Genomic DNA, 25903 nt, shown 5'->3' on the forward strand with positions numbered 1-25903 from the left:
TTATCATATAAAAAAATGTTTAATGATAGTAGATATTACATCGAAATTCCATCAAAATATTTTAAAGTGATAAATCATACAAGTAATTTAAAATTTATAGGTTGACTTGACATGGTTACCATTGATTAACAGTATAAAATTAATTTACACTATTAGTGCACAATTTTTTTTCCTTAAATTATGAAACAAACTTAACATAATTTCTCCCATTAAAATGACAAGGTATTATTTATAAAAAGAAGAAAAAAAAACTTAATACAATTTTGTTATATGGTATATATTTTTGTAAATAGTTTTTTTTAGATGTTTTGTTTGAGAGTTTGGAAGAAAAATAAGGGACTTTAAAAAAAGAAAAACATTAAGTTAAAATAATAGATAAATTTATGTGGAGTGTTCTGAAAGAATAATTTTCATTCAAAAACTAAAATTCTTTTAATTTGAAAAATTTTAAAAAAATTATATTGAATGAAGAGTTTAGAAAATTTGAAAGGATTTAGTCAAATTATTTTAATATAATATTTAAAAAAAAATATTAATGACCCTATAAAAAAATTTATTTAAAAAAAAATCATTTTTAAAACTCTCACTTTCCATTTTCTTCCAATCCCTAAAATAGTCTTAAGAATTCACCCCAATAAAACAAATGAAGTTTAGAAGTTGTCGGCGAATTTTCATTATCTTCTCATACTTAAAACTCTAATCAAATGGTCCAAACTAAAGTTTCCATAAACAACATCAACTATAGAGAAAGAAAAAGCTTACGATTTGTTGTTATGTGGTGATAGCCCCAAATTTGGGGTGAGTGATTTAACATAGAACCAAAAAATAATAAATTTTGGGCTGACTTGAGAATTTTATATTAAATTTTATTTATAAAATTATTGAGATAAAGTACATATATAAAAATTATATTCGATTATATTATAATAATAAATCCATTTAACTCAAGAGCACTTGAATATTTTGATGATTATTTCCCTCAACTTAATTCGAGATCCTTAACTTTAAACATACAATAAGAGTTTTGCTATCTATCAAAATCTTTCTCACAGTAAAAAAAAATGACCTCTTCAGTTGCGATTACAGTTACAAATAAAAGATATTCAATATCTATAAAAAAATCATCTAACAACTTTTTTTTTTAACAATGCCATCTAACAACTTATAATTCAAATTCAAAACACATGGCATGTGCATGCGACAGGAGGTTCTATCTCTCTCTATCCTCCACATATATAAAAGTTCCTACAGTCAATGGAATATGTCCTCTATGTCATCATCAAGGGTCAAATATACATACTCAATAATAAGGTCAAGAAAATGCAGACTTGGATCTGAAAGTTAAACTATTTTTTTACTTACAAATATTTTTCAATCATGATCAACCAATATTTACCTTGGTTGGTGCCTTCCCCCTTTTTTTTTTTTTCATAATTTATTGAATTTTTTATTACTTATTATTAATGTTGTTCATTTTACATTATAAAAAAAATTAAATTGAATTGATTCAATTTATTTATAATTAAACCAAATCAAAATTATTGTTTTAATAAATAGGTTTGAAAATTATAAAAAAAAATTAAATTTATTTAACTTTTTTTATTTTAATTTTGATCAAATTAATTATAATTTGGATTTAATTTATTTACTAATAGATTTAGTTTCGGTTTACCAACCACCATAATAATTTAATTATTTTAATTTTAAATTCGGTTCAATTTAATTAGTTTTAGCGGGTTCTTGTAACAATCTTACATGTTAGGCTCATAATCATTATTTTGTAAAAAAAAAATTAATAATAATAATTGCATCATTGCATGTCATATATAATTGATACGCAAGCTTTTATAACATGTTCTGTTTTGAACTAAGGTAATTGCCTATGTCGTATTTTGATTTTACGGGCATTCCCTAGTTTAGGATACATTGAAGCAGAAGTATATGATAATACATGGAAAAATAATAATTATCACGTAATATGATTAAGAGCATGAACTAAGCTTCTATTTCTATTAATTATCTTCCCATGCTTCTTAATTAAACAAGTGATCTATGATTCTCATCATACCTCATGCTTAAATCGACCTTGTAACCTACATTTTGTAATTACATGCTGGTTATTTAACACGTATATGCTAATTATATTTTGGGGACAAGAAAACCAAAATAACGTTTTGTTGTATTTTGAATCCAGAAGATAAGTATTAAGAATAGTGAATTAAATATATATTTTTTGTTCAACGGTGGTTTAAATATGTTATCCAAAATATTTTGATTGATTAAGTAGATACGTAATGGGCCATGATGTATTATGTATATTTATGGTCAAACTTGTAAAATAAGATAAACCCCTTGCTAATGCTATTTAGGGGCTTCTTAGTTGCTTTCTTTTAAATTTTCTTTCGGTTAGTGATCTGTTTTGATTCATTATATTTCTTATAAACTCTCTCCATTCTAAATAATAATAATAAAATATATATCTTTATTGTTCTATATTATAAATAATAAAAGTAATATTTGTTTTTTTAAAAGCAAAACTAAATATTGTTAATAAGGGGTGTGAATAACTATTTGATAATCGAAGAAATCACGACACTAAAATATGTTGATAAATTTAAATGGGTGTGATCAACATCTTTGCGACACTATTTAGAAAGACGAAACACTAAAAACATTGAACACTTCTTGTAGATGGGAAGGCACAAGATTTTTTCAAATATGTTAGGAAACATTGATTATACATAACGGCAGTACATTCGAGGTCGAGGTAGTCGTGGAAATCCACTATAGCACTTGGCACTTAGATGCACGACTGCGTATAATTTTCCAAAAGAGAATAGAAGAAAGAAATTAACTGTCTCAAAATGGGTCTAACAAAGGAGAAAGTTTTGAAATATGTCAAATTTTGGTGTAGATTTTATTGTTGTAATCCATAGAGACCAATAGTTTAATACTTGTATTGAATTATTTAATAATAATAAAATACATTTCTTTGTTATGTTTGTTTTTCCAAGATAATAAAGTCCTTATAATAGCAAGTTCGTTTATCGAAACATTAAGTGTGATTTAATAATGAGATCTCATTTAACATAAGTCATTATTCTTAAAGTATTTCTAATCAAGTTTTATTGTTTAATGAGATAGCATTAAAGCATTGATATTATTATGTGGATAGACTGATGATCACATCTCCTTGATCATAGATAAAGAGTTATTAAGCATTCACATAGGTATGTATATTAGGAGTAACATTTATAATGAATTGACCCACCATGAGAATACTACATAGAATGTTATGCTAGTGTCATAAGTTATTCTCAAGGTGATAGTGGTGTATACCACCCTTCGACCTAAAACCACTCTGGATCTTAGATGTGATAGGATGACCATAAAGATGATTGAAGGGTGCTTCATAAATCATACTGAGGGATGAGGGTTACCTAGATAGAATTTACTCATCCGGTGTAATAGATATATGTCTAATGGTCTAATACTAAACTGGACAAGGGTGACACGATCTATGTCTTGTGCTAAATATTTATATGAGAGTAAAAGTGTAATTGTACACACAAACATTATCACATACAGATTTTGTTAAATCACATGACATTTTTGTAATTTAGGTAGCAGTGATGTATTGCTAGATACCACTCACTATTTATTATATTAAATGTGTGATTTAGTATAATTGTCAATGTCACGAGAACCTACAGAGTTACACGTATAAGGATAGATTAATGAGAGATAGAATGAATACGTGAAATGTAGAACACCTTAAGGTATGATGTACTTAAGAGAAATACGAAACTCCGTAAGGTACAATGCACTTAAGTGAGTTGTAGAACATCATAAGGTACGGTGCAATTAAGTGGAATACAGAATACTGTAAGATACCATGCACGTAAGTGAAATACAGTACACAATAAAATACAATGCACTTAAGTGGACTATTTCATCTTCCAGCCCATACAATTGGTTTTATCAATAGAACCATTGTACAAAAGCTTTTTCACTTAATGAAGTTCATTTTTGAACCCTAGTTGTACTCTCTCTCCTCTCTCTCTCTCTCTCTCTCTCTCTCTCTCTCTCTCTCTCACGCACACACACACAAATTCTTCATCCGTAACAGCTAGCATTGAGATTGAATGCACTGTGTTTGTGTGGACTGAGTAGAGATGTTGTTTTTTGTTCAATATTTTGATCGTTCATCCGATTTTGCATCAAAGCTTTTATTTATGTCGGTTTCATTTAAATTCGAGGTAACTGATTTATTATTATTATTAAAATACAACAAGACGCTCCGGTAACATATACCAGCAGTTTTTAATCGTACATGGTAAAAATTTTGTCATAAAAAGCGTTATTAATTGTTGTGATCTAGTTATTTTTTTAAAAACGTTTCGTAACATTGTTTAAAATTGTGCAAACATACATTTCACCGGGATGTCTCTAGTATAAGAAAATTCAATTGCATAAATATACCCTCAAATAGGAAACTAAGACAACCTGTTCTAAAAATACACTCTACAAAATTTGTTCTAAAAATACACCCTCAAATATGATCATAAGAGAACTCATACTTTCAAAGAAACAAAACTTATGAAATGATAGTTTTTAGAAGAAAAAAACATAAAGAAAAGAAGACAACATATTATACTAAAACCACTCTAAATTTTAAAATGACAAAAATTATAGAATAAATTTTAAAAAAAGAGAAAAGAAAAAAACTCAAGAATAAAAGGAGGTTAAATACCTTTTTTTAGTCTCTTATTATTATTAATAATAATAATAATATTAAATAATAAATAATAATAATAGTAGTAGTAATAATATTAATAATAAAATTGAATGAGATAGAAAACATAAATTGTGAAGTGGTGCACTAGAAGCTTGGTATTGCTTGCAAGTAGGGTATGGATTTTGTTGGAGGCAACTCGGGGGTACCACCGTTGACACTCTTCAACGAATGATACCATTGTTGGAGCCAACTCGGGAGGTCAACGAGAGAGCATATTAGACTTGAGACACACCTTTGTGAGAGAAACACCACATATCCGCCTAAAACTTTAAGGTGATAGGTGTGTGGGTTCTCTCACTTATAAAGTGTTCATTCTTCCATTTTCTAACCAATGTGGGAATCAAGTGTAAGTATATACAATGCTCCCTCACATGTGAAAGCTCTCTCTTCCACATACACTTGAACCAAGTTGACACTCTTCAACTCTTCAAAGAAACACCTTCTACCCACCAATTGCGAGAAGTGTTATAAAGTGTTCATTCTTCCCTTTTCTAACCAATGTGAGAATCAAATGTGAGTCTATACAATGTTCTCCACATGTGAAAGCTCTCATTTCCACATACACTTGAACCAAGTTGACACTCTTCAACTCTTCAAAGAAACACCTTCTACCCACCACCTGCAGGAAGTGTTATAAAGTGTTCGTTCTTCCCTTTTTTAATCGATGTGGGAATCAAGTGTGAGTCTATACAATGCTCCCCCACATGTGAAAGCTCTCTCTTCCACATACACTTGAACCAAGTTGGCACTCTTTAACTCTTTAAAGAAACACCTTCTACCTCCCACCCGCGGGGAAGTGTTTCGATACAAGTGAGCCGATCCCTATCTCGAAACTAAAGTCTCTGATACCAGAGTTGGAGGCATCTCGGGGGTACCACTGTTGACGCTCTTCAACGGATGATACCATTGTTGGAGGCAACTCAGGGGGTCACAGATGATATCACTATGGGAGGCGACTCGGAGGGTCAACGATGGAGCATATTAGACTTGAGAGACACCTTTATGAGAGACACATCACATATCCACCTAAAACCTGAAGGTGACAGGTGTGCGAGTTCTCTCATTTATAAAATGTTCATTCTTTCTTTTTCTAACTAATATGAGACTTCTTCCGCACACTTAATTTTCAACAGGTTTAAATCTAGATATGTATGAACTAACTAGCGTGATGTATTTACGCACTATATTTTCAAATGTACCTACACTCTACAAAATACTATGATTGTATTTGTCAATTGACAAAATTTAGAGATTTTTGATAAAGAAAAATGAATTTGATTGATAATACAAGATATGTATGCATATATCAATGCCGTACAATTAAGTTCCAAGCCACTGCAAAATTCTCAAACTGATAGGATTGTGAAAAATGCTCATATCTTTGTCGACTAAATTATCTATTTTTTTTAAAGAAATTAGATATATTTTAAGTAGGCAAAATCTATATCAAAAGTTATATACTTTACTTTACACCAGAGTAAAAAAAAATTAAAGCTGTAAAGTAAAAAGGAGACACATCTCTTGTCTTTATCTGAAAAGGACCAAGCCTGAACCGATGCCATGATACATTATTAAATTGCATGCAAATTTTCTAAGGGGGCTAGGTGAGTTATAAAAGCCAAATACGTTAGATTTTAGTAAAAATGTATTTACAAATAAATAAATAAAAAGTAAATTTTGTACAAAAAGTAATACTAACAAAATTTTCACGTAAAATTATCGTCCTATAATTAAGGCTGCTATGGGCCCTGTGCTGTACAAGTCCTTTTGAAAAGTCTTACAACGACAAAAAACGAATATAGCACAGAGTTAGGACTCTATACATCATTTTTCAAGATTAGTAAGAAATTTCAAGACCATAAATTAAAAACTCAATAATGATGATAACTAATTATGTTAAAATTTCATCTTTTATACAGTAAATTCATAATTAAAATCACAATTATTACAAGCTATTTATTTGTTGGCCTCCATATTTATATGATCTCTTTGAGAGGGCGCAAAATACATTTAACATACAATTTTTTAAAAATTATATATTTTTTAAAAAAAATTCTTCATTGAGGGTAATTTTTTTTGTTGGAACACCGTTAAATATAAGCACTTTTTCCAGCAGATATTTGAACTTTTCCACTAATCTAACACTCATTAGTTATTAATAAAAGAAATTATCTCACCCTTATTAAAGTACTACTAACAACTTTAGAGCCAAAATATACCTAATAAGAAAAAGAAAAAGTAAACAGAACACAAGAAACGGCAACACCTTATTGGAAACCAAGTTTTGGCAAGTTGAAAACAAAGTTACCAAGATGAATTGTCCCACTAGTTAGATGAATGAGGTAACCAAAATATCTATATAAAGAGCATCACTTCTCTAACCCAAAACACATCAAAAACCCACTAAGCAAGTGGGGTTTAAGCCAAAGAACCAAAAAAATGAGGTCTTCAATGGCCTCTGCCACCTTGACCCTTCTTTTAGCCATACTGTCGGTATCCTTACCTTCCCAAATTTCAGCTAACAGCTACTTGTATTCTTCCCCTCCACCACCAACCACCGTGTACCCTCCGGTTTCACCACCTCACCATTATCCTTCACCATCACCATCGCCACCGGTGTACTCTCCTCCAAAACATCCTTACCATTATAAATCTCCACCACCACCGGTTTACTCTCCTCCTAAGCATCCTTACCATTACAAATCTCCACCGCCACCACATAAGAAGCCGTACAAGTATCCTTCTCCTCCACCACCGGTTCATGTTTACCCTAAGCCAGTCTACCACTCTCCACCACCACCAAAGACACATTACAAATATTCATCTCCTCCTCCACCAGTGCACCATGTCTACCCTAAACCTATCTACCACTCTCCACCACCTCCATATTATCCACACCCCCACCCCCATCCTCACCCCCACCCTCATCCTTATCCACACCCCCACCCAGTCTACCATTCACCACCACCCCCAAAGAAGCAATACAAATACTCATCTCCTCCTCCTCCATATCACCCTCATCCCCACCCCCATCCTCAGCCCCACCCCCACCCCCACCCTCATCCTTACCCACACCCCCACCCAGTTTACCACTCACCCCCTCCACCACATAAAAAGCCATACAAATACTCATCTCCACCACCTCCAACTCACCATGTTTACCCTAAACCAATCTACCACTCACCACCACCACCCAAGAAACCATACAAATACTCATCTCCACCACCACCAGTCCCCACTCCCTACGTTCCACATCCAGTGTACTCCCCACCCAAGAAACCATACAAATACTCATCTCCACCACCACCAGTCCCCACTCCCTACGTTCCTCATCCAGTTTACTCACCACCAAAGAAACCATACAAATATTCATCACCTCCGCCACCAGTCCCTACTCCCTACGTTCCACACCCAGTGTACTCCCCACCAAAGAAACCATATAAATACTCTTCTCCACCACCACCAGCCCCCACTCCATACGTTCCACACCCGGTTTACTCACCACCAAAGAAGCCATACAAATACTCATCCCCACCACCACCAGTTCCCTCACCCTACGTTCCTCACCCAGTCTACTCACCACCGAAAAAGCCATACAAGTATTCATCTCCACCACCCCCAGTTCCCTCACCCTACATTCCTCACCCAGTTTACTCACCACCAAAAAAACCATACAAGTACGCTTCTCCTCCACCACCAGTTCCCTCTCCATACGTTCCTCACCCAGTTTACTCTCCACCTAAGAAGCCATACAAGTACGCTTCTCCTCCACCTCCACCAGTTCACACTTATCCTCCATACATTCCTCACCCAGTTCACCATTCTCCTCCACCAACTCCAACCAAGAAGCCTTACCTCTATGTTTCTCCTCCCCCTCCTTACCACTCTTAGATAGTGGTCCGCCATAGCTCTCTATGTAAGCTTCATTTAATCTCTTCACATTATCCATATTATTTACTTAATTAATGATCTTAATATAGGTTAATTAGGTGAGTTGTTCTAAATATAGAGTATCTATGTTCAAACATACCGATATATGATTGTGTCCAAAATTGACTATTATAGTAATAAGAGCAAAACTGTGTCCACATCAATATTTGATGAATAATAATAATAAATATTTTTCTCGTTTAGATTTTGGTGAGGGACCATATATTTAATGATATTGACGGGCAGATATTAATATATTTATTTTTTTAAAATATTTTTGTAGGATATATGAATGAAGAATATTTGAAAATAAAGAAAGCGAAGGAAGGAAGGCGTAATAACAGAAGAAAAAGAGAAAAAAGGAAGCAAAGTTTCCGCGTTTTGTCTTCATCAGATAAAAAAAAGTGTTATTTATTTTCTGTTTCTATGATAGGATTGCTACTGGTTTATTTTGTAATGTGCTTTTGTTTAGTTTATTTTCATGAAAATCGCTTTTATTATTTGACAGTTGTAAAGCAGCACTGTTCTGCTATAGTACATGCAAATGTAATGATGTGTAGTCTTCAGCCTGCTCTTTTGCAGGGGTTGTAAGACATTATATATATTAATATTTAATATCAATTACTATATGTTATTTAAATTATTTGTTATTTATATTTATATTACGGTTGTATTTTGCATAAGATTTTTCGAGGACTGTACTTTGCGGTGAGAACATGTATATGAAGAACAGTTCCAACGTCGGGTGTGACCGAACATATACAGTATATGAAGAATACACGTTGATTTCCGAGAACATTGCTGAGCGACTGTTTCTCGAAAACGTGTCCATAGACAAGAGAGAATCTGTTTATTAGTTGTAGATTCTTTAATCTCTTCACATAGTGTTGTTCGAGGCTAACTAATAGTAAAAAAATTAATGGATTAAATAGTTTTTTTGTAATTGATTATTTCTCTTTATTTACAAATAGTGAGTGGATCCCATCTTTGGAGGTGGTCTTGTTTGTTGGCATCTAACTTGTGTATGGCTTGTTTTTGTTGATCCAGTTCATTTGTGCATCAAGATTGTGGTTTTGCAATCTCTCCTCTTTTTAGTTAGTGATGCTATTGCATTTCACAATGTCCGATTCTATAGCATGTCGACTATGTTTAAGACTTTGCGAACATGTTATACTCGAGTAAATTTGAGAAATATTCGAACTTTTCTCATGTTCTATTGTGTTCATATGAGTCTAGAAATATTCGAGCTTTACTCCTGTTATATTGTGCTCATATGATTTTGACTTGGCTGGGAAATTTTCGCCACTTTGTTAATTGTTTGTTTTGTCGATTTCAATTCACATGTACTTTTTTTTATAAGCAATTGAATTTTAATAAACATTAACGGAGTACAAGGGGTACTCGCTCGAATACAACAGTATTATCCTAACAATGATTCAAGAGGGTTTTGACACCAGAAATAAAAGTTAGTTGGGCCCCTATTTTTCGTACCTAAAATCTGCCAATGCCACGAAGATAGCCGAATCTGCTCAAACACCTCCACAGCCACTGCGTCCTCGTTTTTAAAAATTGTTGCATTACGCCTACACCAAATCGCCCAAATAGTTGTCAGCCACAACAATAGCTTCTTCTTCGCCGTGACTCTCGTTTCGACAGATGCAGAAAAAAGCCTCAGATGATCAATAAGCGAGGCAGCTTGAAAGGTGTCAATGCCAGCCCAAGAACACACATGCTGCCATACGGTTTTTGCAAAAGAGCACAGCACAAAAAGATGTAGTACCGATTCGCCGTCACCGTTACACAGAGCACACAAGTTTGACATATTATTAGACAAGATTCCTCTTTTATCCAATTGATCCCTTGTAGCAATTCTGTTCTGAATACATTTCCAACCAAACACTTGTACTTTCGAAGGAACCTGCGTTTTCCAGATCTGGTTGACCGCTTCCAGAGCCGCCGTATTTAAACTCGCTTGACTAAGTACTCGTTTGAGCATCTCATAACCACCACGAACCGTATACGAAACCTCCCCTTGAGGGAACCAAATGAAATCATCCTCCCTTTCAGAATTTGGAGCAATGAAACACAGTAAGTTGTTTAACTCTTCAAGTTGCTCCTCGGCCCCTAACTCAAAAGTATCCACGGCAACCCCTATATTCCTCACCCACCTTGAATTCACAACACTCCCCATCTCGTATACCGTAGCATCTCGATTCGTCGCTACCTCGAACATATTTGAGAAAAGGCTGCAAAAAGGGGTTCCCCCAATCCATCTTGTTTTCCAGAACAGTGCTTTCCTCCCGTTTCCTAACCTGCAAGAAACAGAATCCAGAAACCAATGTGAATCGGTAGCCGCAACTGAACCCACAGTCATTACATCCCTCCACCATAGTGAAGAGTTTCTACTATTTGTTAGATCCAATCCCCCGAAGACGCACTTCTCCAAAGCCCCATATCTATGAACTAGTAACCTCCGCCATATAACATCCTCCTCCACGAGAAACCTCCACTTCCATTTGCATAGCAATGATTCGTTAGCTGATAGCAAACGCCTTATCCCTAACCCTCCCTCCATCTTGCTCTCACATGTACTTTATTTTTAAGTGTAACCACCAAATATCTCTCATGAATTGCATTACCAACTAACATTGAACTATAAGATGATGCAACTTAACCAAAAGCTATTGACACGTGAGATAAGATGACTCAAGAGATTTAAAAAGTAATTAAAGAGACATTATCAAGAGGTTTCAAATCTAGAAATAAATGATCAAATGAAGCGTGTTAAAGATGAAGAAGGCAAATTCTTAATTCTAAAAAAAGATATAAAGGATTTGTGGAAAACATATTTCTACAACCTATTTAATGAAGGATATGATATCTCATCGGACTCTAGCAGACTCGACATTAGAGAAGAGGATCAAAACTAAAATTATTACCATTGAATTTAAAAACAAAAGGTAAAGGAAGCGTTGAAAAGAATGAGTAACAGTAAGGCGGTGTGGAAAATTCTTGAAAGTAGAGGTATTGAGTGACTCACCAAACTCTTTAATAGAATTATGAAGTCAAAGCGCATGTCGGATGAATGGAGAAGAAACACTTTAGTTCCAATCTATAAAAACAAGGAGATATACAAAATTATACAAATTAAATGGGGATTAAACTGACGAGTCGCACCCTGAAGTAATGAGAAAGAGTGACTAAACGAAAATTAAAAAAGAGACTCAAGTCACCAAGAATCAATTTGGTTTTATGTTTGAAAGGTTGACCATGTAAGCGATTTATCTATTACTACGCGTGATGAAGCAGTATCGAATGAACCAACATGACATGCACTTAATTTTTATTGACTTGGAAAAGGCATATGATAGAGTGCCTAGAGAGATTTTGTGGAAAGCCCTAGAGAAGACATATATTCAAGGTGTCCAAGATATGTATGAAGGGGTGTCGACTTGTACGCGGACACAAGATGGAGAGAAAGACAATTTTCCCATTAAAATTGTTTTGCATCAAGGTTCAACCTTAAGCCCCTATCGTTTTACCTTGATTTTTGACATACTCACAGAACACATCCAAGAGCTAGCTCCGAGATACATATTTTTTTGTAGATGATATAAACCTTCTTGGATAATCGAAGGAGGATTTAGATGAGAGGTTGGAAATTTGGAGACGAGCTTTAGAAACACATGGTTTTTGCCTAAGCAGAAGTAAGACGGTGTATATGGAATGTAAGTTCAACAAAATAAGAAGTGTTTCTAACTTAAAGGCGAAAGTTGGAGACCATATTATCCCTCAAGTCATACGGTTTAAATATCTTGGATCTTTAATACAAAATGATGGAGAAATAGAAGAGATGTAAACCATCGAATTCAAGTTGGGTGGTTGAAATGGATAAAAGCATAAGGTGTTTTATGTGATGCAAATGTACCACTCAATTTGAAGGAAAAGTTTTATATGACTGTAGTTAGACCTGCAATTTTGTACGAGACAAAATGTTAGGTGGTTAAGAATCAACACGAGAATAAATTAAGTGTAGCAGAGATGACGATGTTGCGGTGGATGTGTGGTAATACTCGACATGATAAAATTAGAAAATAAAATATTGGAGAGAGTGTCGGCGTAGTGCCTATAGTGGAAAAGATGGTGGAAAATAGACTTAGATGATTTGGCCATGTAGAGAGATGACTTGTATATTATGTAGTAAGAAAGGTAGACTAGATGGAGAGAAGGAAAACAATTAGAGGATGGGAAGAACTAGAAAGACTATCAAAGAAGTTATTTAGAAAGATATTGAGTTAATGACTTGGATAGAAGTATGGTCCATGATATAATATTATGTAAAAAATTTATCCATGTAGCCGATCCCACTTAGTGAGATAAGGCTTACTTGTTATTGTTGCTGTATTATGTCGTAAATCGTATAAATAGTTTTTAGAAACCCTACTGCGACATGTATCCCAAAAACCCTAACCCTACTCGCAAACAATCAAAATCTTCATGTACCCTAAAAAATCCTAACCCAACTTGCGAACGATCAAAATCTTCTTAACTTTTACTGATTGAATTGCTTGAATGGTAATACTGGTTTTTTAGCTGATTCATTTCCCCTCTTGTATGTTTATTGGATAACACTTCTTTATCAATTTTCTTAGTTGAGTAACATGTTCCTCCTTACTAGGTGTATTCTCCCCTCTAATCACATTTCATGAATCACTTCCCTAATTTGTTTTATCTTACCTAATCTATTTTATTTAAGAAAACCATAGCCTTTTCTTGCTACTAATGTCATTCTCCGTTCTTATATCAATAAGGCGACCTTTAGTACTTTCCTCTTTGAACACATTGAATTCAATTTTGTTTTGTGATTGATTTAGTTTTGAAAGTAAACTAAGTGAGTTCAATACAAATCATCATCCATTTATTGATTACGTGATCTAACTTCACATGGTTAAAGTCACCAAAGTTTTCATTTGGAAGAAATGTGGCATCTACTAGATGATTATAATTTCGCAAGAAAACATGAGAATTGACATTGAGCATTTTTGACCTCGTTACTTATTTTTTTGTAAGTGCTAATTATTTTATGGTATACAGAGGGAGGCATGATGTGGATGCCATACTTGGTTATCCCTTCTTTGGGGTCGAGGTTCATGCAACTCATGATTTTATCTATGGATCACTTAACAAATTAAGTTAATGTGTTCCATATTGGAACCATAATTGTGTTGATTGTTTATGCAAGACCTTGGAAGCAATGATGTCGATCTTTGGTATGGTGGTGCAGGATGGATTTTCATGTCAGTTACAAAGTCCAATATGGATGGCGATGTCAAGGTTTTCCTTGTTTATACAAATAGCTGGAAGTAGTTCAAATCTTATTACTTCTTGGTAATTCCCCTTTCCCACGTGACTTACTCAAAATTTTGCTACTTCTCAACTTCTACTTTGGGGCCTACTGCATGCACAAATAAGGTCTAGAGGATCTAGTCATGGATAACTTTGGAAGGCTAGTTTTTACTCCATATATTACAACTCCTTCACTACCGATGAGAAGGATGCGAAGTCGGCTTTACTTTCGTTTTATGACAATTTGAGAAACTGTCAAGAATTTGTGAATGTGAGTCCTGTATATAATAGTAAGAAACTATTTGGTGCCTAATTAAAATTTTCTAGTGATTTTGGTTTGATTGATTGAAATAACAAGTTGCAAGTAACCTATATTGTGTAAATTTGATTAAACGAAATCACAAAAGATGTAGTGTGTAGTTGTTCATGCTAACTGTTATGGTCGATCAAAAGGAAGACAAAGTTTGACTAAATAATTGCATACATGTGATGATAAACATGTAGTAATTATTTTTTTATCCATGTGGTTAATGATTGATATCAAAGGTGTCCATTAAATGACATGACTTATTACTAATATTTGATCATTGCGTGGGAGTACTGCATACAGTTAATTCTTACAATTAAATATTGGGAATTGATGGTGTTTTTGGTATCTTGTCTCAATATTATTTAATCTGCATATAAATAATATTTTGCATGTCTATATGGTTGTTTGACGTGCCTACTAATGTTGTTGTATGTTTTTTATTCTTTTCAATCGATCCAGTTGTTGCTGCAAGCGCTCCAAATTTTGCTACTCAGATTAAATTTATCCATATACTGAGTGAGATAAACTTCAAGTCTTGGAAATAATCTATTGAAATGTTCTTGGATGCATGGACTTAGACTCATACTTGAGGGAATAATGTCCCATTGCCATTGATGAGAACCCAAATGATACTAAAATTGAAAACTGGGACCGATCTAACCGGATGTGCCTCATGATAATCAAAAGATCCATACATGTAATGAATAGGGATTCTATTAATAAGAACGAAAGCTCCAAGAGGTTCCTCAAAACTGTAGAGCAGTTATTTACTAAAAATGATAAGGCTGCAGACATTTTTCTCAAAATAAGAAGACAAAGGATCAAACTAAGGAGTTCACTTGCTTCTTTTGCAAGAAGGTTGGACATATGATGAAGGAATGTTATAAGTATTCCATATGGGGTGAAAATAAGGATAATTTTCTCACTTTTGTTTATTTGAAAATTAATTTAACTTTTGTACCTAAGGATACTTGGTGGGTAGATTTTGGTGATACTGAAAGAAACATCTATGTGGGTGACGACAATAAAGTTGCAATGGAGGCTATATGGACTTTTATATTACTAGTAAAGACTAGTTTTAAGTTGGATTTAGTTGAGACTTTTGCTGCACCATATATTAGACGAAATATGATTTCAATTTCTATTTTGGACAAATCGGGTTACACTTGTTCATTTGGAAATCTATTATTCATTTGGAAATCTTCATAATATTCTTTGCATATTTTTCTTTGCAAAGAAAAATAGAGTCTTCCATCTACTTGATTTGTAACCCAAGAAAGTAGCTCATTTCAAACTCAGATTGCATTTGCTTGACAAAATGTTGGACCATCTCATCCAAAATCCCTCCAAATACAATGTCATCCACATAGATCTGAGCTACCATAAGTTTCCCATCATTTTCTTTGATAAAAAGAGTTTTGTCTATTCCACCCTTTTTGTATCCATGATGGACTAGAAACCCAGTCAACCTTTCATACCAAGATCTGGGAGCTTGTTTAAGACCATATAAGGCCTTCCTCATACCTTTCAAGTGCAGATGGCTAAGCTTTTGATGTTATAGTATATTTTACATCAAACATGTTGAGAAACATTCAGTTTCTTAGAGGCTCCACAGGTAGAATTTATCTTTAGATTTGGTTCCCTTCATGATAACTTTACCTTCCTTATTTGTTACAAGGCATTCAACTTTAGTAAATTTAACTTTGATACCATGGTCAAATAGTTAACTTATACTTATCAAGTAAGTCATTAGCCCTTTAACAAGAAAAATATTGTCAAGACTTGGCTGTCCTTCATGATCCAGTTTCCCCACACCTTTTATTTCTCCTTTTGATCCATCTCCAAAAGTGACATAGCTGGTAGAGTGAGGCTTTATATCTATCAGAAACTTCAAGATACCAGTCATGTTCTTGGAACATCCACTACAAAATACCAATCCTCTCTAATGGAAGCTCTGAGAGAAGTGTGAGCTACGAGGGCAGTCACTGTCTTTTTAGTTGTTATTCTAATTGTTGTTGTTGTCCATGTCATGCATGGTCTCTTACTTTGAAATAGAAAACTCTTCTCAATCTTGTAGCTTGGCTTACAACTTGTCCTTTATGTTCTTACTATTGTTCATGCGTACATTTCTTTTGATTTTTGGATCGGATAAAAGTTTTCATGTTGGATTCTTACCTCGCCTAGACAAGTAATAACATAACTAGCTAACACAGTTAGTAGTTTAGTGACTATAAGCAAAATATGAAAAATAATTAACAAATTTAAAATTTATTTAAAATGGTAAAAACTAACACAACGTCTTTAATAAACAACGCCAATCCCCGACAACGACATTATTTTGTTGTAATGCCGATAACCCGTGCAGTTTTAATAGTCTCTATAGAGGTTGGTTTTGTTTCAAAGATTGTTCAATAGTTTCTGTTACTTTAAGTTTGGTTTATCATCATTTGATTTTCTTGGTGAATACTTGAAAAGTAAAATAACATAAAATAAACTTGTATTGTTTCAATAGTGAGAAACCTTTGTTGGGTTTAGATTTTATTTAGTTATTTTTGTGTAGCATCCTTGACCAGTAATATACAATTCTAATATGTTATTGATATTACCTTCTAAGGCTCTCATCACAACTCATGTCTGAGTCAACAATGTGAGATCAGTTGTATCATCTAATTGACGATCTCTTAGTCTATTAACCAATACGTGAGCATTAAGTTTCATTAGTAAATGCATATATTAATGTCCACTTTCATTGATATCATAATTAAATGCGGGTATTAAACCTAAATCTATGTCTATACTTTAACATGCAATAGATGACAAACTTGGATCGAGTAATGACTAGTACCTTTCAAATATCAAGTCATACATTGAAAATGTGTTTTAGGTAGGTAATCCAAAACAAGTAGTAAGAACCAAGAATTCATCAATAGTACATCTTAAGAAAAAATTACATAGAATGCTATGGTTGGGATCAAAACATAAGTAACAAGATTGTTAAATATGCTGGGATATCAACCATAAAAGATAGCTCAAAAGGTAAGGTTGCCCTCATATGTTTATATATTCAACAACTTAGTATTATTATATTTGACGGCAGGCCGTCCTGACACTAAGTTTAATGTTCGTCTTTGTATTAGGTTTCAAACAAATTTTATAGGAATCTCATCTTGCCTCCATGAAGAGTTTCATGAAGTATCTCAAAGGAATAACAAAAATGTTGGTCTATTGTATCCTAACGGGAGTGTATATGATTTAATTGGTTATCCTGACTCGGATTATGTAGGTTGTAAAACTGACCGAAAAAACACAAGTGATACATGTCATATCCTAGTGATAAGTGTCAAAATTTCGTTACTTTGAGTATATATTTGTGGCACTTATCGATTCTATTCTTTTGGTTTTTGTAATAAAATCCCAACTTTTGTGTATATATTCATATACTTGAGATTTGATTCGTTTTATGAACCGTTTGATAGTTTTTCCTTTGTTTTATAGGTATTGATGCATATTCAAGCCTCGAGGAATAAAGTGTCGAAGGCACAACTTTGAATACGCAGTTTTGGAGCAAAATAATGGAAATTATGCAGAAGCTTGCTTAGCCAAGCTGTATTGCACTAGGAGCTTCACAAATAGGGAAGCAAAGTTTTCCAGAGTTTGCTTAGCGAAGTTATCTCACTAAGCGATATTTCCTTGACTATACTAGATATTTTAGGAATAAGTGTAGGTTCGCTTAGCCAGCCTAGCTCGCTTAGAGAGCCTGTGTAGATTTTATGTTTATATTTTTTTCATTTGAGTCATTTTAGGGTTATAGTTTTGGGGGTTTTGTGTCCCAACTTCATCAATTCCATTCTTATGTTAGGATTAACTTAGAAAATAACATTGGGTCGTGTATATGGATGATCGGAGGTGGATTGCTCATCAGTCGTAGCTGACAACCCGCGAGATGTTCAATTTATCTCTTCTCTTCTTTGTGTATTTCCTTTGTGTTGGGTTTTGTTTGTATATTTACTTGAATCTTATGTATATTTATCGCTCATTGCTTTGTATAAAATCTGCTTTACAAATCGTTATTGTTATCTTCTCTAATCTTTTTGCATTTATGTTTTGAATTTATGTTGCTTTAGAGATAAACTTCACGAATCCTGATTAGGGATGAATATCTGTTAGTTTCAAAACTCTAGAGATGGATTTAGAGCTGACAATCATTTGTGTGTCGAAGCTTAATGCTTTCATGTTCGAGTTGCGCGCAAGAGATCGCCGACGCGAGAATACGGATGTACTAGCAACTTTGTGTTAGAGATAACCTTGGTTTTGATTCGTCACGTAGGTACTTCAGAGATGAACACTGATATGAGAGACACGCGATGGTAATAATGGGTACTGTAGGTTGATTTCAATTGAAATATAGGTTTAAGTTTGTGACAAGTAAGTATATTTGTATGCCTGATAAGTTATTCTCTCCTAAGAATGTATTTATTTTATGTTCATAAATTTTATTTTCCACTTTTACTTTCAACCCATTTAAACCCAAACTCGAAAATATAGAAATCGTTGAACGACATTCTAACGACCATCTCTGTGGACCCGATAATTTCTGGATAAATATTTCCCATTCTTTTGTTGCTTGCTACTATGTCTGCTTCAACAAAATGGCGCCGTTGTCGGGGATGGTTTGTTAGAATTGCATATAGTTCCTGTGGTTTTGAGCTTTGTATATATCGTATATATTGTGTATGTTCACTTGTATATTTTCACCTATAAATGTTTACCCGTATATGTTTACAGTATACTTTTGTTGGTGAATGTTTGTGAAATAAGTTGAACTCGGATTAGCTCTTTAATTACAAATATTCACTTTTCAACTTGCCTATCCAATATTCACCAACTTTTCCTTTTATATGATAATAGTTGTATGTGTTCCATACTTGTGCATATGTGTTTATTTGTTTACATAGTTGTATACTTTTGTTTTTCTTTTATGTTCGTATATGTGTTGTATATATTTGTACCTGTAACGTTTGCTAAATGTTTTGGTTTGGACATTTTCTTTAGGTTTGCGCGGTAAGACAAAACCATGGCATGACGAGAGGAAGCTACTTTTCAAGCACCGAAACAATAAAGGCGTCGAGCTAACGATATAAAACAAGCGCTTGTTATGAGGCACCCCAACGGTTGTAACTTTGGTTACTTTTCTGCATATGAGGTATTTAGGTGAAGTGGAAGTAGGCTGGAAGACCTGTTGTAGTTCTAGTTTTTCCTGTCATCGCTTAACGAGGTCTAGCTCGCTTACCGAGCACAGAAAATTTTATAATTTTTGCTTTGTATCAGTGGGATTCCTATTCCACTTGATTTCTGTCGTTGTCCCACTCTCATCAAGGCTATTTAGTAGTAGATAATAGTTTTGTTTTTCTAATTCTTTTGTTGGTTTTTTGGAATCAAATTTTGGTCTGGTAATCGAAGATTTTTTAGGTGATTTTCCAAAGCTGGAGTGATTCAACTTGCGAATATATGGTAATGATGTTTTTGAAGTTGTATCATTCAAGGTACTCATTTATTGCTTTCTATAGCATAACATGTTTAGGAAACTTTTCATTTGTACAATTACCATTCCATTCTTTCTTTTGCATTACTTGCTTTTTTATTGAATCATTTTAGCTCCTACCCCCAAATGTGAGGAAGCTTTCCATTGTCCATATATGTTGGAGGCCACAATCTTTGTTTAAACTGGATTTTATTATGCTTAATCTTTTGTTTGTGTTGACTATATGAAATCATGAAAAGGATCAAAGCATTTTTCTTTCATTTTGAGCACAACTACCTAGCCAAATAGTCATTTCACCTTGTGAGTGTGTGATCATTCGTACCCTCTTTTGAGTCTTTTGTCATTGTCCATATTCTTTTAATTTGATGCTTGTCTATGAGTATTGATTTCACTTATTGTATGAATTTGATGCTTGCCTTAGAAAGTAGGGAGTAATCACATAATGACACGAATGAATTCAAGTTGAGGAGAAAAATGATTGTGAACTTGTGGTTGATTGCTATGAGGTTGAAAGAGAAAAGAAAAAGAAAAAAAACAAGAAAGAAAATAAAAAGAAAAAAAAGGCTTTGAAAAAGATAAAACAAAAAAGAGTTCGAATAATTGTTCAAATAAGTATGGTGCTTTGGTGTGAAATTTAGGTTGATGAAGAAGTTTAATTGGAATTTTTTGTTTAAATCTTTGGTGAATTGATCACTCCCTTAGGTTTAGGAAAGTTTTTGTTTTGATTAGCCTTAGGAATCATCCTTTGTTTGTTAACTAAGTCACATTACAACCTTGAAAAGCCCTTGTGATTCTTGCTTTTGTATTATCAATATGATTTTTGGATAAATGCATAATTTAGTCTTTTGTTTGCAAGATTGTTAGATGAGTGTTAAATCCTCACCTTTGTGTGTTTTTCATCCCTTGATGAATTTTGCTAGGTGTGATTCATGATTGAGCTTGTTTTGTTTTAGAATGTTTTGTAGGATTTTGTACTTAAGATTCGTTTCTTTTACATATTATTGTTGTAGTGTCGTGGTAATTATTTACTTTGTTTATACGTTTTTGTGTTGAGCTATACTTTTGTTTTTGGTTTTTCTAAACTTGTTGATTCAGGATTCTTTGGTTTATTACTTTGGATTCTTTAATTTATTTGACATTTTTTGAGGACAAACAACGTTCCAAGTCGGGGAGAGTTTGATAAGTGGCAAAATATCGTTATTTTGAATGGATGTGTTAACCTGACTTTTGACCATATTTTTTAAGGAGATCATTAACAGCTTGAGCATTTTTTTCTAGTAGCTTTATATAATATTGTAAAGTCATATGCAAAAAAAAAGTGTGGCTAGAAATGTTTGTCTTACTAACTGATATGCATTTAAACATACTTGATCCACCAACATAGATAACTGCATTTTAAGTGTCTCTTTAGTGGTGCAAAAAAGCAAGGGAGACAAAGGATATTCTTACCTCACTCCTTTATAGGAAGAAAAATATTTCATGTCTTTGCGATTTATAATGATAGATAGTTTAGCTGAGTGGAGAATGATAAGAATTCAATCACAAAACTTTTAATCAAAGTAAAATTAAACAAGAACTTTAATAAAATATTTTCAATCTATATTATTAAAGGTTTTTCTGGTGTCTATCTTCAAAATTATTATATATATATATATATATATATATATATATATATATATATATATATATATATATATATATATATATATATATATATATATATATATATATGGCATATCTAGTGAGAATGGATAAGTTACATGAAAATGTGAGAATGAAGAAGAACCATTAGATTGAAAAAGGAATGGTTGAGATTAAATTGTGATCTTTAATAAATCAAGTGTCATTAAAAGGAAAGAGAAATTATTAATCAAATTTTAAAAAATATATTTTAATCTCAACCATTAAATATAAATTCAATGGTTGTTATTACATTTTCATATAACTTACTTTTATATATATATATATATATATATATATATATATATATATATATATATTTTGAATCGAAAATTTTACTCAATACTAATGAAAAATTAAATAGTTAAAAATTGAATGAAAACCTATAATTAATTTTTTGGTTTTGGGGGAATCTTGTTTTTTAAATAAGGGTCTGTTTGGTAAAAATAGCGGTTGATCGAGAAGTTAGCTGATAGCTTATAGCTTATGACTGATGGCTGATGACTGATGACTTATAGCTTATAGCGGATGGTTGAGACTGATAGCTTATAAGCTCGTTGAAGTGTTTGGTAAAATTAGCGGTTCAATTAATTTATAAATGTAAAATGACATAAAAGATATTTAATATATAATTATTTTATTTTAAATTAAAATAAATTATAAGGGTTAAAAATGGATTTTAATTGAAATAATAAGGATAAAAAAGGAAGAAAAAGTAATAAGCTATAAGACATAAGCTAAAACGCTATTTGAAATAGCGTCTGGAAAATTAGCTATAAGCTAGTAAAATAAGCTATAAGTTCGTGATGAAAAGACCGTTACCAAACGGGTCTAAATTATCATATGAGTTTATAAGACATAAGACATAAGCTATAAGCTCGAAAATATGTCTTACCAAACAGGGGTTAACTATACTGTCACTTACTTAGAAAAGTTTTTGACTTTTTTATTTATTTAAAAAAATAAAGTTTTATGACTTTAACTAGACATACATGGCATTTATTATAATATGTTTTTTTCCTTTTATGGATACTATGGCAAGTTTGTCACTTGCTAAGATCTTATCACAAACATTATTGAGACATAGCAAAGGCCCTACAACCCAACATATCATTAGTTAATATGCCACTTGGCCAATAATAAGGGTAGGTGACCTTAGGATGTTGAGATTTGGGTGTTTTTTTCTTTTTATTTTCCCCTTTTCATATGATATCATGAATCTCTTTTCTCGTAAAGTTACAAAAATATATTCAAAAAAGAAATAGCTGAATATAAAAAAGATATAAATAATAAATATCTGTATGAATGATTTTTTCTTTCTGCTAAATGGGTTGTGCAAGTCTATAATATTTTTTGATGAAAATAAAAGAGTTTCTATAAAAGAAAGTGTTAAGGGTTTGAAGTGGATTCCCAAAATCTTTTTTGAAATGCCATTATCTTTACCTTTGTCTTTGTGGTCTTCAAAATCGCAATTTTATTAAAAATGGTAGAGTTCGTTTTTTTAGGTTTGTATAAAGAGGAGCCTAGAATGAAATTTATAATAATAGGTTATAAAAGTTAAATAGAATGATATTAGCGAAAATAATTGCATATATTTCAAACTATCCAACTTTTTATGTGGGAATATTCTTTTGGATTTTTGAAATATCCGAGACCAGATTTGTTCTCCCAAACATACAACAAACTGTAGCCAATAAAGTGGAAACAAATATCAAGTTAAATTATTTCATGTATACTAATGTCAAATTCCAATGAAAATAATTGGTTTTCCAAACCAATTTGATTACAGATATTCCTTTTAGTAAAAAAGTATATTAATTATTTTTATGAGCAACATTTGTACTCAAAGGAATACAAAATGTTGAATACAAAATAATTTACTAATTTTCTAATCTAAACAAAATAAAAAATTTCCTTTTTAAAAATTCAGTATTTTGTTTTATAATGGATTATTCCTTTAAAAAAATAAATTTTAATACTCTCTCCATCTCATAATAAGTGTTTCATTTCCACTTTTTTTATGTCTCAAAATAAATGTCTTTTTAGAATACCAATACAATGTTTATTATTTTTTTCCACTATTATACCCCTATATATATTAACTTTTACGTTTTTCAATAATTCCACTACCTATAATAAATAAGGGTATTTTAATAAATAATATTAATTTTATCATTAAAATCAACACATTTAATTATTTTCTAAAAACCGCGCAAAACTCAAATAAGATATTGAGAAATGCTAGCAACACTCTCTTTTAAACACTCTCTTAAACACTTATTCTTTTATTGGTTAAAACATATATGGGTCCTACTACTTTATGTGGGACCTATTTTCAAAGTGAGGGGCCCACACATGTTTCAACCAATAAGAAAGTGAGTGCTTGAGAGAGTATTCAAAAAAGAGTGTTGCTAGCACTCCTCATAATATATTTATTACGAGACTGAGGTAGTAGTTTTTTACAAATAAACCAAAAATGTAATAAACACCTGACATGTTCAACCATTTCCAATAGATTATTAATTAACCAATTATTGTTGTCTCCTAGTCATTTTGCACTTTTTAATGCACAAGCTGAAATCATGGAGGAATTCATGGAAGCATATTTGTTTCTTTTTAAGAAAAATAATTAGTGTAGAACATAAGTTTTGAAGTTCTTAAATTTTGATAGAGGTGATCACCTGTCAATATATTCTTTTTGGTCTTTATTATAATAAAAAAAATTATTTATTAAATAGTTAATGTATTTAAATTAAATATTAATTAAATATACTGATTATTATTTAATAAATTTAAAAAAGAAAATATTTCTTATGATAAAGACAGTATTTTTTTGGGGACTTTTTTTAATAACCAAGTTTTAAAAAAAATATATACACAATTAACTCATATTTTAAGAAAATTATCCGAATAATCATGTTTGGGGATGTTTTACACCTAGGCGTCATTCCACATGGTGCCTCCTAGTTTTTTTTTTTAAATTTTCCAGTTACCTGCAGATTTACTATTACCTGCGAATTTATCTGCAGAATATTTTAATGTTTAGTCTGCATATAAATCTGCAAGTAACAGTAAATCCGCATATTGAAAATTTTTAAATAAAATAGGGGGCAATATATGAAATAGTGCTTAGGTGTAGTTATGAATTTTTCTTTTAAAATTTGATTATTAAAGAAAATTTTCCATTTTTTGGAGTACTATTTAAATTGCTTACGGAATCTCCATCTGAAAGTCTGAATATTAAAACAACTTTAAAGACATCAAAATAATATACAATTAATTTGGTGTCGGCCTAGGAAAATAGTTAAAATATTTAAGTATATTGTTAAAAAGTTACTATATATATATATATATATATATATGATGATTTTATTCTGGTGAATATAGATGAAATGTAGACTATTGACTAACCAATCGTTTGCTGGTTTAGTGGTGATTGGCGCTAGATTTAATAGGGAGAACGACGGTTTGATCTCCAGCAATTGCGATCAGGAGGGGGCTAGAACCACTTGATGCCAGAACTGACTCCCGAAACGGACTAAACCGGTTTTTAAAACCAAAAAAGAAAATGTAGACTATTGACTATGTATCATATTAAGAAATTTGAATGATTAAAAAAATGATAAATAAGTCCTTTATAAAGAAGGATATAAGTCCTAAAAAGTGATCATATTTTCATTGAAAAATAGTAAGAATCACACCTAAAGAATTGTACATAAATTTTATCCATCAATCTACTTCCTCCACCTTTTTTTAATTTATTGAATAACTAATAAATTTGATCTATATATAGATTAGATTTATTAAATATTCAATAAATCTAAAAAGATGATATTTGTTTATAATATAAAACGGAAGGAGTACTAATTTGAATATGCTCACAATCAACTGAAATTTTTTCATTCACGTCCACTTCTTCCATCCTTTTAAGTTCTCCAATGGAATAATAAAGAAACTATCATTTTCTTTTTATTAACTTTAATTTTTTTTAAGGTTTTTAATTATGATTTAAAATCTTAGTTGATAAAGAGAATATATTTTGAGATTTTAAAAATCAAGTCTAGACATCAACAAAGACAACATACCACAGAGCGAGGCTTGCGGTGGATTCGACGTGACAGGAGGTTGGCGGCGGCAGAGTAGTAGTGGGTCCGGGTCTGGCGAACGGTTCGATTTTTCAGAGCTCTAATCCGATTTTCTTGGTTTGCATTTATTGTGCTTCATTGTTTTAGTCAATGGATCAGTTTGTTTATGAGTTTCAACAATTATAAATATATATCGCTTGTATGTTTAATAG

The 25903-nt window shown here is 32.2% G+C and overlaps 1 protein-coding gene across 1 annotated transcript; it reads left to right on the top strand.

The window, feature by feature from the left end:
• The first annotated feature begins 7171 nt into the window (after positions 1-7171).
• LOC131643620 (extensin-2-like) lies at positions 7172-9368 on the top strand. Its single transcript, XM_058913881.1, has 2 exons — positions 7172-8714; positions 9012-9368. The coding sequence occupies exon 1, from the start codon at positions 7238-7240 to the stop codon at positions 8687-8689; it is 1452 nt and encodes a 483-aa protein (XP_058769864.1). The 5' UTR covers positions 7172-7237; the 3' UTR covers positions 8690-8714; positions 9012-9368.
• Positions 9369-25903: the final 16535 nt, after the last annotated feature.

The sequence above is a fragment of the Vicia villosa genome, linkage group LG1 (assembly GCF_029867415.1).
Source record: "Vicia villosa cultivar HV-30 ecotype Madison, WI linkage group LG1, Vvil1.0, whole genome shotgun sequence".
Taxonomy (NCBI): Eukaryota; Viridiplantae; Streptophyta; class Magnoliopsida; order Fabales; family Fabaceae; genus Vicia; species Vicia villosa.

Coding starts and splice junctions, on each gene's coding strand:
- LOC131643620 (XM_058913881.1), top strand. CDS start 7,238: ATGAGGTCTTCAATGGCCTCTGCCACCTTGACCCTTCTTTTAGCCATA.